The sequence below is a fragment of the Haliotis asinina genome, chromosome 1 (assembly GCF_037392515.1).
Source record: "Haliotis asinina isolate JCU_RB_2024 chromosome 1, JCU_Hal_asi_v2, whole genome shotgun sequence".
Taxonomy (NCBI): Eukaryota; Metazoa; Mollusca; class Gastropoda; order Lepetellida; family Haliotidae; genus Haliotis; species Haliotis asinina.
In genome coordinates this window covers 61,864,587-61,878,622 of record NC_090280.1, presented here as the reverse complement: position 1 = coordinate 61,878,622, position 14,036 = coordinate 61,864,587, and the positions used below count along the sequence as shown (strand labels likewise).

The following is a 14,036-nucleotide window of genomic DNA, read 5'->3' as shown; positions in this document are numbered from 1 at the left end:
CCGCAGCCACATCGCTGGAATATTGCTGAGTGCACCGTTAAACTAAACTCGCTCACTCATTCATTCATCAGATGAATGAATGCTATGAAACAGAGAGCAGAACAACAAAAGCAATTAAAAAATAAAGATTCATTTCAATTCATCTTTTCGGTATTGTGGCTATGTGGCCCAAAGTACAATCGATTATGACGACATAGCCGTAACACGTGACACGTTTACATCTTCATGTTAAGGAAAACATGAAAACATGTTTCATGAAAATTGTGTCAAGTTATGGTTCAGATATGTGTAAACATTTGTCCGGAGATTCGCATACCTTTCACATGCAAAGATTCGCAAATAATATTCTGAGTAGCAAAATATACGCAAGTTGCGAAAATAAAGAGATCTCATAAAAGTTTATCTCTTCTATTTGATCCACCCCAGAAAAAAAGAACATATATGCTCAGCATATATGGAACTCATCTTCGACAACTAGATTACTGCGTAACTGTGTACAGATCAAAGTTTTCATCAGTAGAATCACTCTAAACGAAAAGTGCAATACTTATTGACAGACTGCATGAATCTAGGTCTTATCACACAGTGCTGTATATATATCTATATATATATATATATATATCTATATATATATATATATCTATCTATCTATATATCTATCTATCTATATATATATATATATATATATATATATATATATATATATATATATATATATATATATATATATATATATATATAGATATATATATATATCTATATATATCTATATCTATATCTATATCTATCTATATCTATATCTATCTATCTATATCTATATCTATATCTATCTATCTATATCTATATCTATCTATATATATCTATATATCTATATATCTATCTATCTATATATATCTATCTATCTATCTATCTATCTATCTATATCTATCTATCTATCTATATATCTATCTATCTATCTATCTATCTATCTATCTATCTATCTATCTATCTATCTATCTATCTATATCTATATATATATATCTATATCACTGACTCTTTGTGTATACGTACGTGACAAAAAAGTGTATGGTTCCTGATGTGCTACTTGTGGTGTTCAAACTGAAATGTGAACAGTGTGCCATTGCTTTTTGTTTACTTGTACACAGCTTAACATCCCAGCTGAATCAGACTTCCTGTTTAAGGTACGTACGAGCGGATATCAGAAATGAATCTTGTAGTATCATACCCTTCCTCGGTTTAGTGACACAGTGACTAGGCAGTAGGCTTGAAAGTAGGCAAACTACAATGTGGGTCGGGGACTGTGAGATAGACTTCCATCAATGCCACTTTACTATTTGTAGTCCAGGAGGAGGCAGCTGAAAAACTTGATGTCGTAGCCTCCCCAGTATTGATTCGTTTTATCACTATTTTCAGTTAGTACGGTGTCTTGTGCTCATGAAAAGGCATGTAATACACTCAGATTGCGGTATAAGTTATTTTTCACAGGCCATTGTATGTGGTCGGGGTCTGTGAGCATTTTCAGTACATTTGGTTTGCTGCCCGACAACATCTCAAAGTTAATCATGGATAGTTTTATTACTATCAATCTGATCGCTTTCATTTTGACTTTTTGTGCATTGGGTAAATCGACAATTTAAGTTTCTGAGTAATTTAACCCCCTGGATGCCACAGGGACATATATGTCCTTCCTCTACATACCTCACTTGGAAGTCCAATAAAATTCTAAATATACCACGCATATATAAACATCTCACAGTTTTGAATTCTGCGGAAAATTCCCAGTTTCTTGGTACCATCCGCTATTACCTCAGACTAAGCTAAAGTGCTTAAAATCGCCTTTCAAAATAGGCTTCATCGTAAATGTCGCCATTTTTCAAACTGTACAAAATCGAGATTCACAGCGTTATTTGCAGTATGTTTTGAAATGTGAAAATCGGATAATTACTGGGAGTAATGAATTTCAAAAATAGCATATTAATGATCACTGATATCAAGTTTTCATGTAACCAGGAATGATAATTCTGAAACGTCACCGATGTACCCAGAATCGGTTGGGATGTTTTCGAAAATACACTTACACGAACGCCGAAGTGCGCTTTCCGCCATATTGGTTAGTGTTTACAAAATCACGTTTCGAGAAGGCCGGTATTGAGAAGCCTATTACATCATGTATACTTCATAGTTAGCTACGACAAGTGCATTATTGAATTCCCCAAGCATCTTAGAATCAAATTAGAAATGGTCTTTGTCACTAATACCAACTGTCTAGACAAAACGAAACGAAATATACTTTGTATGAAAACGAACGCTGTGCTCGAAAGAAAGCGCTTGACTGAAATGTAAACAAAGAAAAATTCCAATTTTACACTGCCTAGCATTTTCGGAAATTTTCCAACATCCAGCTCTCTAATCATTGCTTACAATGGCTCAATACGCTTAGTATATTCAGGGGAAGAGTATCGTGGCAAAAAATAGCAAATTGAAAATAGATACAATGAAATAATTTGGTAATTCATAAGAAACTGTCAAACTTTTAGTGCAGCGTGACGCCATGACTGACGCAAAATCACGCAGAACGACAACGGTACTTATCGGCATTTCTGGCTTCTTCCGTCATTTACAATGTAAACGATAAGAACATATAACAATACACAGATAGTCAGAATAATTCTAATTACTTACATCTCACATTTATATACAAAAGATCCCTGAATCAAGCAAAAAGTCGTCGCAAAATCCTGTGTACCCTTCTCAACGAAGCCGCCATTTTGAAAGAAATCGGTCATCGGTAGTGATGTCACACGTCAACATTGTTGCACATAATAGGCAATTTGTTTGAGGTGAAGGTCGGTTGAACAAGAGTAAACACAATTCCCATACCATTCCGATTGCACTTTTAGTATTGTGATGTATATTTTGCGCATCGTTCAGATATTTTTTCATGAAATTGATTTCAGTATCTACATATATCCATGTTCAACACCATATCATGTGTGGATATAAGGTATCCGTTTTTATTCTTTGAAAGCTTTTGATTGTTTGAATAATATTTACATGGGAAATTGACTCAGTAAGTGTATTACACCACATTTTAAGCCTCTACACAAGTGTTGGAAGATCACACGTAGCCATTACTGCAACATATGCTTTAGTTCCCGTCATGTGCAATATTCAATACGATGGGACAAATATTGCAGTTTCATATGAACAGGTTAATACACAGCGATTTACTTCCAACTTATAAGTAAAACGGATAATATTAATGAAAATGATTTGTACATTTTATCAAATGTAGGGGCACACATACTACTATTTAAAGGAATTGTCTTGTTCATTGTATTGGTTTGTGTCGTTTTTATAGACAAAACTGTTATGAATATTAATTGACCAGGTGCGAGTTTGTCAAAACGTTTCATGATTCATTATCATTGTTTTTCGATAATAAAGTCAATTCAAATGCGATTAAAATATATCTGATGGCAGAATGTCTAACTCAAACAATATTTATACGGAAATTGTTAAAAATATATAAATCAGGTCAAGTCTTAATTTGGACAAGCCTTACGTCCATTTTCTAATACTTCTTTACTGAAAAAGCGATCTCTTTGTACTTTTCATTGCATACTTATGAAGGGAATTGATTTCATAATCATGAGAAGAAAAGTCTTTTTCCTAAATGAATACTCAATGAATATTCAGGTGTTGTGAAATTTTCATTTACGCTAAATTGATGCTAGACAGGTGCGCGTGTTGCTCACAATAAGATATGTAGTAAAACCGTGTAAATGTGGATATAATCAGGACACTATTTCATTGATAAAACCATTCATTTCATATTTTGGCTAAAAAGTGTTGAATTCTGACACAGAAGCCGAGATCTTTTACACATTGAGTAGAAATTAGGTTAGATATATCCTAATCAGCAACCAGAGTAGAATTTTTCTGACGTCACAAAATGCACAAAACATGCCGTGACGTCAACTAAAATGTCGCATTATCTTCAGTTATTTCATTACGTTTGAATATGTGGCTGTTACTCCGTTAATAATGATGGAAAATTAATAAAAATACATATACACAAACAGGAGAATATGGGAATCTAAGAACTAAAATATGTATCGGATAGGGACATCCAAATCGCTATTGCCTTCTTTTTGATGTAGTACACTTGCATCTTTTCTTACAAATTGTGAAACTACCAGAAGGTATCCTCTCACATTGGGGACATTTGTATTGGAATAGTTTGGTTCACTGTGAACAAAACATCACGAAAATATACTGTCCATATCCACAGCAAATTCTCTCCATGTGATCGGAGTTACATTGACCTAATGTAAACCATAGCTGAGTTATGCCCCCTTACCTTTATACGTGCATGACCTCTCTGTCGACGTTTGACGTCATAGCAGAAAATCGATTTTTGACAGTTATTGCGGGTCATTTTTGATTTTGTGAGTAGGACGTTATGCATTAGCACATTCATCCATTTCATATACACTTATGTCGTTCAGATATCAAGCTGTATTTTCTTCGCTCACACTTTCCGTAAAGATGCCAAATTAAAAAAATCGTAGCAGAGTGCTTTTATTGGTGCACGATAAAAAACTGAGAAATTTACTGTTTTTGAACACACACAAAAGTTTTGGACAACTTTTAGCAGTGTCTATTTCTCAAACCCCTGAGGTAGTCGCAATTATATTTATACCAACGGATAGGAAATTAAATATTCTACATGTCTGTGCAATTTCATAGCCGTACGCAGATCCAGGACCACGCGAGCGCAAATCTCGCACAACGTTCACTTTTCAAACCTTATGAAAATGTGCGCCTGAAAAAAAACTCGGCATCCAGGGGGTTAAGGTTAGGAGCAAAACCTTCATGACGTCGTCTGTAGACATGGTCTCTACCATAACGTCGCCTAAGGAGATAACGGAATTCATCACTAAACCATATTTGCCTCCACATTGCCAGGTTGCATGGCAGCACCGTGTTGCACCATCTCACTCGTCGACGTCGACGTCGATGTAGTGGTGACAAGAAGGGGACAGCGTTTGGACGTTTGGCGAATATTCCTGCTTCTCGGAGACGGTTCCCGATTGTCTGATCGGACACTGCACGGGCTCCAAACTGTTCTTGTGCTATGTCCCGGGCGGTACAATGGCGGTCACGTAGGTGGGTTACCCGGATGTACCGATCTTTTGCAGGTGTGTCTTCCTGATCTTGGACGGTCATTTGTCTAATTTGTTTGACGAAATCGATCCCACAATCGAGTTATTGTGCTGCGATGAACGTTGAAGATCCTTGCCACCTCACTCTTTAATTCGCCAGTTCACTCTTTAAATCGTCCAATTGCCTGATTTCGATGATTTCATGTACAGTATTTGCAAAGATCGTGGATGAAATTGTGAGATTCATTTGGGTATTTTATAGTCACATGTTGTACTCATGCTTTGCACGTGAGAAACAATAATTGTGCCTGATATTTGTGTTGCATGACATCCACGCACATCATGACAATTCTGAGTGATAAAACCGTTCAAATTTTTTTGTTGCGTTTGGTCAAGCATGATCTTCTAAAACATTCCAGAAACAACGTGCAACCCTAAAGAATGTTTGCGTTTACATATGTGTACAAAATTGTATCAGTTTTGAATTTCATTTTGCGTTTCTTTTTTTGAAGAGTGTACTTGAAACGACCCTGCCACCTCCTATTGTTCTTCCAATCAACACGCATGACTACTTCGCCACCCTCAACAAAAGAGTGATGCCAAAACGAGGATACCCCATGTGCACGGATGTGTGCGTTCGCACGCGTGATGTGTGCGATGTTATCTCAGTCGTGTTAGCGTGCGTTTGCGGAAGCATTCGAGCGACATCACGTAAGATCACGGAGATGATTCACTCAGCTATAATACATATACAACCCATCAAACGTTTAGACTCACTTAAAACGGTGTGTGTGCATGCGTGCATGCGTGTGTGCATGTGTGTTGTTACATCGAATATTGATTTCTGGAGGAACCAACTGCAAACCTTACGCAGACGAACCCCGCGTGGATCATACATGTTACGTTTCGTCAAAAATTCGCCAGTTTTCAGTTACACTTCAACTCTTGACAATAATATTTTTAACATTAAGAACAAGTATAATAAACAATCAATGAACAGTGGTGGAGTATTACATTGGGGAAGGACTCAAATTTACCTCGTAAAAAGATGGGGGTACTGGCGGAACTCTTTCCGATAGGTAAACAGTGCCTTCGGACAGTATGGAATATTTTGCGAAGCCAAGTTTACAACAATTGACTGAAGTAAGTGACAACGTTTACACTATTATACGTCTGAACGTTTGATAGGTTGTCTATATCAGCAGGGCATTCGGGGCGGATTACAGCATACCCGGACACACGGTTTCTACTAAATGAGATTCCCAGTAATCCCGCGTCAGTTTACCGAGAAGCCGTGCACGCAGTGTGCAGTCTCAGTTAGGCGGCGGCCCAACAATAGTATGGACAATATCACTGTCGAGTCACTTGAGAGTTGGTAACGAGGACGTAAGTTACAGACACCCTGAACGAATGATAATAATAATCAAGTGGTCGGAGCTTACCGCATGACTCATTCTCCGGAAATGTGTCCGGTGATCACGATATGCCCACCTGTTTCCCGAAATTGGTTGTGTCATGCCGATGTCGCCTCGGCACACTCACTTCTTACTGGTAGGGAAGGTGTGTATGTGTATGTGTATTTGTATGTGTATGTGTGAAGGACAAAGATAACACCGTTAACACAGACAGCACAGACGTTCGTCGCTCAATACCAGGTTGGTGTGTAAGGAGTAGCAGGTAAGGTGTCTTTCTTTATGTTTCTAGCTAGAAAGTTTCTGGATAAGGTAGGTGCTGTCCAAATACCTCGTATCCCACTTTTACGGAAGCCTGTTAGGGCCATTCGTTTTTCAAAAATACATAATAAGTATATAATCAGTTTTGTTTTACCCCCATTTTAGTAATATTCCGGTAATATCAAGGCGGGGGACACCAGAGCTTCTCATGTGGAGAATCGATCCTAGGTCTTCGGCGTGACGGGTAAACGCCTTATCCACTAGACTACCCAACCCAGCTGGCATTGGAAGCCAGTACAAGATACCATAACTGACTTAAACCATACTGACACTGGAAGAAATGTTTCTGTAAGTCACTTTGGGGCGTTGGGGTAGCCTAGTGGTTAGAGCGTTTGCTTGCCACGCCAAAGATCCGGGTTTGATACCCCACATGGGTAAGGCCCATTTCTGGTCACTCCCTGTAACTCAGCTACCTCTAAAGACTTTGACTGCCTCTCATATCTACACCAACGCTTAGTCCATGAATATATACACATGAGCATTAATTAAGCACCACCAAAATTAACTGTCGATTGTGACAAAAAGGGATCAAAACTGAGAAGGCAACCAGTTATATATAAATACATATGCATTTAGCATGAACTTCACGTGCTGACTCAAATGCATGCTTTTCATGCTAAAGTTCTGTAGTTTTACAAGTGACAGAGGGGTATAAAAAGGTGAAATGAAGTATTCTCATTGCTTTCTTATCGACGCATCAATAAGTGAACAGTGCTGAAATTGAACTTTTTTGGACATGCCGAGGCGTAGCCTTTCTGAAAATACCAGATGGCAGATTATTGGTAAGCATGAAGCTGGTTTGTCCCGTCGCAGCAATGGGTCCAGATTGAATATCAGTCACACTGTCATTAGTCACCTTGTCAGGAAACATGCAGCCACTGGTTACGTCAAGGATCGTGCACGATCAGGAAGGCCGAGAAAGACCACTCCCCGTGATGACCGTGCCCTAGTTCGCCTAGTGAGACGCAGGCCCATGACCAATGCCAAAGATCTCAGAGAACATTGGAGAGTGGGGGTTCGTCTCTCAACCAGCACCATCCGAAGGAGGCTCAGGTCCGTGCACGTTGTCAAATCAGACGTCTCTTACTCACTGATAGACACAAAGTTCAACGCTTGGCGTGGTGTAATCAAAGGCAAAACCACAACCTGAGGACATGGCGCAGGATCCATTGGTCCGATGAAAGCCGTCTTCTTCTTCGTGTTACTGATGGCCGTTGGCGAGTTTGGAGAAGGAGTAATGAGGCTCATCAACAGCGGATGATCCATGCAGCTGAACCCTTTGGCGGTGAATCTGTAATGGTGGGGGTGTATCTCCTTTGAATGTAAGCTGAATCGTATCACTCAATGGTTAGAGATGCCAACAGGAAGTACTGGAAGCTGCTGTTGTCCCGCATTTTGATAACTACCTATATCGTCAGTCGGACAGTATTTTTGGACGATAATGCTAGGCCCCATCGTTCCAGGGCTGTTATGGCATACTTGCAGAACAACGCAGTTGACAGAATGCCTGGGAGAAGCCCTGACCTCAACCCAACTGAACATTTATGGGACCATCTGGGGCGTCAAGTTCAAGTAAGGGATCCACCTGTTCAATACCTACAGAAATTAGTCCAGACTCTTCATGAGGATACACCAAATACTGATATCACCATTACTGTTGGCTTAGGATTGAACAGTAAACGTTTTGTAAGAATTTTGTGTACGTTGGACCACAGACATATGGCCATATAACCGTCAATACATTACAGGCGAAAGTAGCCGCAGTGTTGGTAGTTGATGGATTGGCACTTTAGATGGTTCAGTTAACGAAATTATAACCATGTGTTTGGTTTCCATATCATAAATGGCCAGCGTGTTGTGTTAAATACAATCTTATAGCATGACAATGGTTAGTGCTTAATTAATGCTCATGTGTATATATAATTTTGATTGTAACAATTACACCTATTTAAAGTGAAACGGAGACCCAGTGAGTTGGGAGATTTATCAGGACTTGCCATAGGGATTTAGTATTTCAAGGAGGGCTGGGTAGTAAGGATAATAGAGTGGTTCAGACGTCCACTATTGTGTGAGTGAGTTTAGTTTTACGCCGCACTCAGAAACATGCAAGCTACAGGGCAAAGTTCTGTAAATAGGGACACATGATCGTCAGCATGTGCGTCGATCTATGCAACTGGGATACGATGACATGTGTCAACCAAGTCAGCGAGCCTGATCAACCGATAGCCGTCAGTCGCCTTACGACAAGCATGGTTAAGTGAAGACCAATTCTAACTCTATCTTCATGGGTCATCTGGTGTGTAGTTTTCAGGTTTTTGCTAAAAGCTGCGTGGAACCAGATTTACTCACGTCCTCTAGACGTTCCTGCACCAGATGGAATAATTAATCCTTACTTGTTTCTTTTTCAGACAAGTAACAACAAACATGAGCATATGGACAGACTGACTTGACTTCATCCCTGTCGTGGGTACTATCAAGAACACAGTTGAAGCTATATCAGCCGTTTGCCATGGGGACTATGATCTTGCAAAGGAGAAAGGAGCCAGCGCCGCTTTGGGTCTTGTGCTGGATGTTCTCACAGCTGGAACAGAACATGCCGTTGGGACTGCAGCCTTCAGAGTTGGCGAAAAACTGGCAGTCAAGGGTACCACAGAAAAGGTGGTCGCAAATGCCATGAAGAAGGTCGGGGGTAGCGCTGGTGCCAAAGGAGTTGCTGCTCGGGTTCTGATCCACGAATTTGGCAAAAAATCCAACAGACCTAAAGACCCAAAGACCAGCGAGGATGAGAAGAAAAAAACATCCCGTCGTGGCGAGCATGTCATCAACAACAACGTCCTCAAGGTGTTTCGGACAATGATTGACCGGTTTGCTGCCAAGATTGGAAGCAATGCTTCTCAACTACTCGCAAATAAAGAACACACTGCAGCTTATCAAGCATACTACGCACCCCTTCCTGAAGCCACCACCCAGTCTATCAGGTATGCCATGGTTGCACACATTCCAGAAGATGACCACTACATCGATGCCAATGCAACGGCCTACGGTGCAGCCATTGGAATCATTTCTGAGACAGTGGTCACTTACATGTACGATTACTATAGCAACAACAGCTATAACGCCCCCGTTGTCGATAGGAGCATCACCGATCTGGTTCGTCTACTGAACGAAAGTCAGTTATATGTGGATGAGTACGCCAAGCAGTACTGGCTTCATCATGGCGGGAGTGAGGCCTTGTTTGAGGAGAGCAGACAACAAGTACTGCATATGTTCAGACGTCTCTGTGCACCTACAAGCGGGGAGAACGAAGCAAAGCAGTGGGTGCGTGATCTTACTGGTCATACTTAAGTACACTGACATTGAATGCCAAGAAAAGATACTGACACTCACTTCACTATACTCTAACCCTCAACTATACTGACATTGAATGCCAAGACAAGCTACTGTAACTTACTTCACCATACTCACGTGAAATGCCAAAATTTGACTACTTCACTGCTGTATCCAGTAACTGTTAAGTCACATAAGATATAAACATGCAGTCATTCAAATCTTTCATCTTTAAATCTTTCAAATGCATCTTTATAATAAAGATCGGAATCTAGACGTACAGAAGTTTATTGTATTATCTATGTGAGCGCACTTGCTTTGATGTTGTCTTAACTGCTCGTACGCTTGTCGAGTTGTCCAAACCATAACACAGCAATATTCGCGCTGTATGAAATTGGGGTAAACTGCACTTTACGGGTCCCCGGAAGTGTACGTGACAGACATGCGCAGAAGCCATATTTACATCGAAGCGAGCACTAACGCTGACGCCATTTTTTGTTTACTCCGGCGAGTTACTGCCGCTGTTCTATGGCCTTGTTTGACCTATTAAATTACCTTTGGGTTATAATCGAGAATCAGCTCAAGACCTTCATTCCTCAACATTATTTTAGGGTCAGTATTATGTCATGGTATTGTCAATTGCAGTGTTTATTCATTTTTTAAGATCACGATACAATTTCCCAGTGCTAACCGAATGTATTATTTTTTTTGCAATCTCATATTTCAACAGAATGGGGGGTTTTAGGGGGGCAGGTGCCCCCCTACATTATTTTTACATATTACTTATCATTTCTTTTCTATTCCTAATAAACAAAAAGAGGTGAGTTTATTTGATGTCTAATATCAAAACGCTTCACTTACATTACAAGAACAAACCTCCGCTTGCATTAAATTTATCCGACTCCTGAACACCATTTTCTTTATTTTCAATTTCAATCATTAAAGTATGCATGGTTTTTTGGGGTTGTCAAACGCACGGCGGATAAACGCAAGAAATGTTACAAAAGGATCATCAAAACAACGTAAATATTTTTACCTCACGATGAACTATCAAACAATCCTTTCGCAGTTCCATACCTGGGCAGGGACGCTTTCACCACTCTCCACGTACTCTCAGTTTTATTTGTGTACACACCATTCTCTGCATTCACAAATTCCTTACCATGATTTACTGTCGCATGCACATATCCCATCTCATTCAAGTTGTGGCATACCTTGTAACCCACTACCTTATTTGGAACATTCGACACGTGCGTCCACATTTGACCAATCAGAGAAAAGGAACGTCATGAGGATTTCCCTTTGATTACTAACGATTGGATTAATGTTTTGGAGGATTACTAAAATTCGTGTTTAAAACTCTCGTCTTTCAGACGAAGTTTTAAACTAAACTTTTGCCAGTAAACACGAAAATGACCTCTAAATTCGTCTAAAATGCCTCCTAACGGAGATCAGCCCGCTCTCGCGTGCTTTTCTTTTATATATGACGCGCTGCGCGCGTCGCTTACTGCCATAGGCAGTAAGCTCGCGCCGAAGGCGCGTACACGTTACTATAGAATACATTCTACTTCCGGGTGACTGCCGAAGGCAGGGACCCGTAAACTGCAGGTGTCCCTGAAATTGGTCAGTGAATAATCAAGCCTGGACCAGTGATTGATGTGATAAGCATTCATCGATGACCTATTGACGAATGTCAGTAGGATACAGTTAATTGGCTCCGGGTTACTTTCCAAGTTGAAACTGACGATAGACCCAGAAATAGGTACGTAGAGAACTCACGGATAGCACATGCATTGTTCCAACTAAATACTGAATGGGACATATTTCCTGCTCATGAACTGTGAAATCACGACAGCAGGCAGAAAAAGTGGTGTTTGGCTACAGGTAACTCGTCTGTCCAGTACAAGTTGGGGGAGACCCTTAAAATCATTCTTATATATCTGACTTACAAATGAGTAGCTAATACTCTCGATTGCTTCAGAGCAAGCTGTCATTTTGGATAACAAGTACAACATACCTCTCTGGGGCCGAGCCCTCTGTAGAGGTGGGGGTGGGGTGGCGGGTGGTAACAATGACATCCCGTCAGCATCTGGGCAAATGGAAGCTTGTATGGGATCAGTGGATCTTTAAGAGGGTTTTAAACCAGGCTTCATTTCTGTGTGAGATAAAATAAGGTCTTGACGGTAGACTCCTCTGTTTAGTGATAGTAACAAGCAATGTTTGCAATACTTTAATTTAACAGTTGGGCATCACTTCTTTAAAATCTACAGGCCCCTGAATGGAATCTGCAGGCCCAGTTTGTTAAAGTGAAGCCAATATAAACAAATAAACTACACTGTACACAGTTTCACAATGTTTCCACGAAATCAACAAGAAGACAAAGTCATCAATATCCCCTGCAACGATAAAATACTCTTCATTAGTATGTCTACTAATAAGATCATTGCAGTAAGTCAATGTTTTGGTGTGCATATGAGAGAGTGGAAGGAGAGTATTGTAAGTTCTGTTCGGAAAAGAACACTAACACCAAATTCAGTAGAGCTCGAACTTGATGCCATGGAAAGGCAAACAATATTATATTCAGATATATAAACCTACCAAAAGGTAAGTTGGGCGAAGAAATAGTGAACAGTCTTAAAGTTCTAAAGGATTATGGTGAACATGTGCACCATGTTTGATAGAGGTAAAGTTTAGGAAATCTGCTCTGGGCAATATAATAGCTTCAAAGCCAAAGCCAAGTCATGTGTCCATGGAAACCTCAAAAAATAAAATTCATGTCAGAGTCTAATCCCTAAAAGGCACATCTAGGGATTATGCCTGATACGTGTACCAAGTTTGATGAAGCTAGCATGCATAGTTTAGGAGATCTGTTCCGGACAATGTGACCTCCCCATAGTCACAGCCTAGTCGTTTCCATGGAAACCGCAAAAAATATAATTCATATCTGAGCCTAACCCCCAAAAGTGGCATCCAAGGATCATAGGTACTAAACATGTGTACCAAGTTTGGTTAAGCTATCACGAATAGTCTACTAAATATGCCTCGGAGAAAGTATTGCGGACGCGCGGACGGAACTCGTTTCCATATCACCGCAACTTCGTTGTTTCGGGGGATAATCAGTAAACCGTTGAGACCAGGGAGACGTTTTTATTTGTTAAAGAGTGCTGTTGGCATTCCTACGCACGAAGTGTTGAACTACCAGGAAGTGAAACTAAGTTATCGAAACATGATGGATCATAGAGGATCCCCGAACGTTAACAAAGGAAATAAGACAACAAGCCGACCAGATATAATAACAACCGGCGCTGGGCCTCCTTTTGGGTGTCAAATAAAGTGTGTGCTACCACTTGCATCATGTGCCAGAATACAATTACATGCATATTTTTATTTCTTATAACCAGACGAGTCACACAAAAGCCATAATATTTCATATAATCCTGTCCCCTGTTATAGCCTGTCCATATTCAAATGGTCTCTAAATAATCGAGTTTGTGCCAGACAATCCTGTGATGATCCAGCATGCATAGGTGTAACCTGAATTGTTGCTTTAACATAATTAACATATGAAATTGTATTTTTAAAATCCATGTTAAAGGAGAACGAAAGTTCCGAAATCATAGACACTCCCCACAATCATTCATAATATTATGAGACCAAAACTACTGGTTTGTTAGGAAGACGAGTTTCAAGTTCCAAACTAATATCAGCACTAACGGGCCAGCAGTCAAACATAAACTTCGAGGCATCAACCCAAACATAATCCCCAAACCCCAAACGGTTGCTTGCAAAAAAGCCATTTCTAACATCA

At 39.9% G+C, this 14,036-nt stretch overlaps 1 protein-coding gene across 4 annotated transcripts; it reads left to right on the top strand.

Moving 5' to 3' along the window:
• The first annotated feature begins 6,446 nt into the window (after positions 1-6,446).
• On the top strand, positions 6,447-10,510 carry LOC137281719 (uncharacterized). Of its 4 annotated transcripts, none has more exons than XM_067813219.1 (2): positions 6,447-6,554; positions 9,310-10,510. In XM_067813219.1, the coding sequence occupies exon 2, from the start codon at positions 9,575-9,577 to the stop codon at positions 10,244-10,246; it is 672 nt and encodes a 223-aa protein (XP_067669320.1). In that variant the 5' UTR covers positions 6,447-6,554; positions 9,310-9,574; the 3' UTR covers positions 10,247-10,510. The 4 variants fall into 4 exon arrangements, with proteins under 4 accessions (XP_067669320.1, XP_067669310.1, XP_067669331.1 ...); XM_067813209.1 differs by having other exon boundaries at positions 6,447-6,728; positions 9,310-10,508; XM_067813230.1 differs by lacking the exon at positions 6,447-6,554 and adding an exon at positions 6,616-6,719 and having other exon boundaries at positions 9,310-10,508.
• The last annotated feature ends 3,526 nt before the right edge of the window (positions 10,511-14,036 follow it).

Bases quoted from the DNA above. Each gene is read 5' to 3' on its own strand.
- LOC137281719 (XM_067813219.1), top strand. From the start codon at position 9,575: ATGAAGAAGGTCGGGGGTAGCGCTGGTGCCAAAGGAGTTGCTGCTCGG.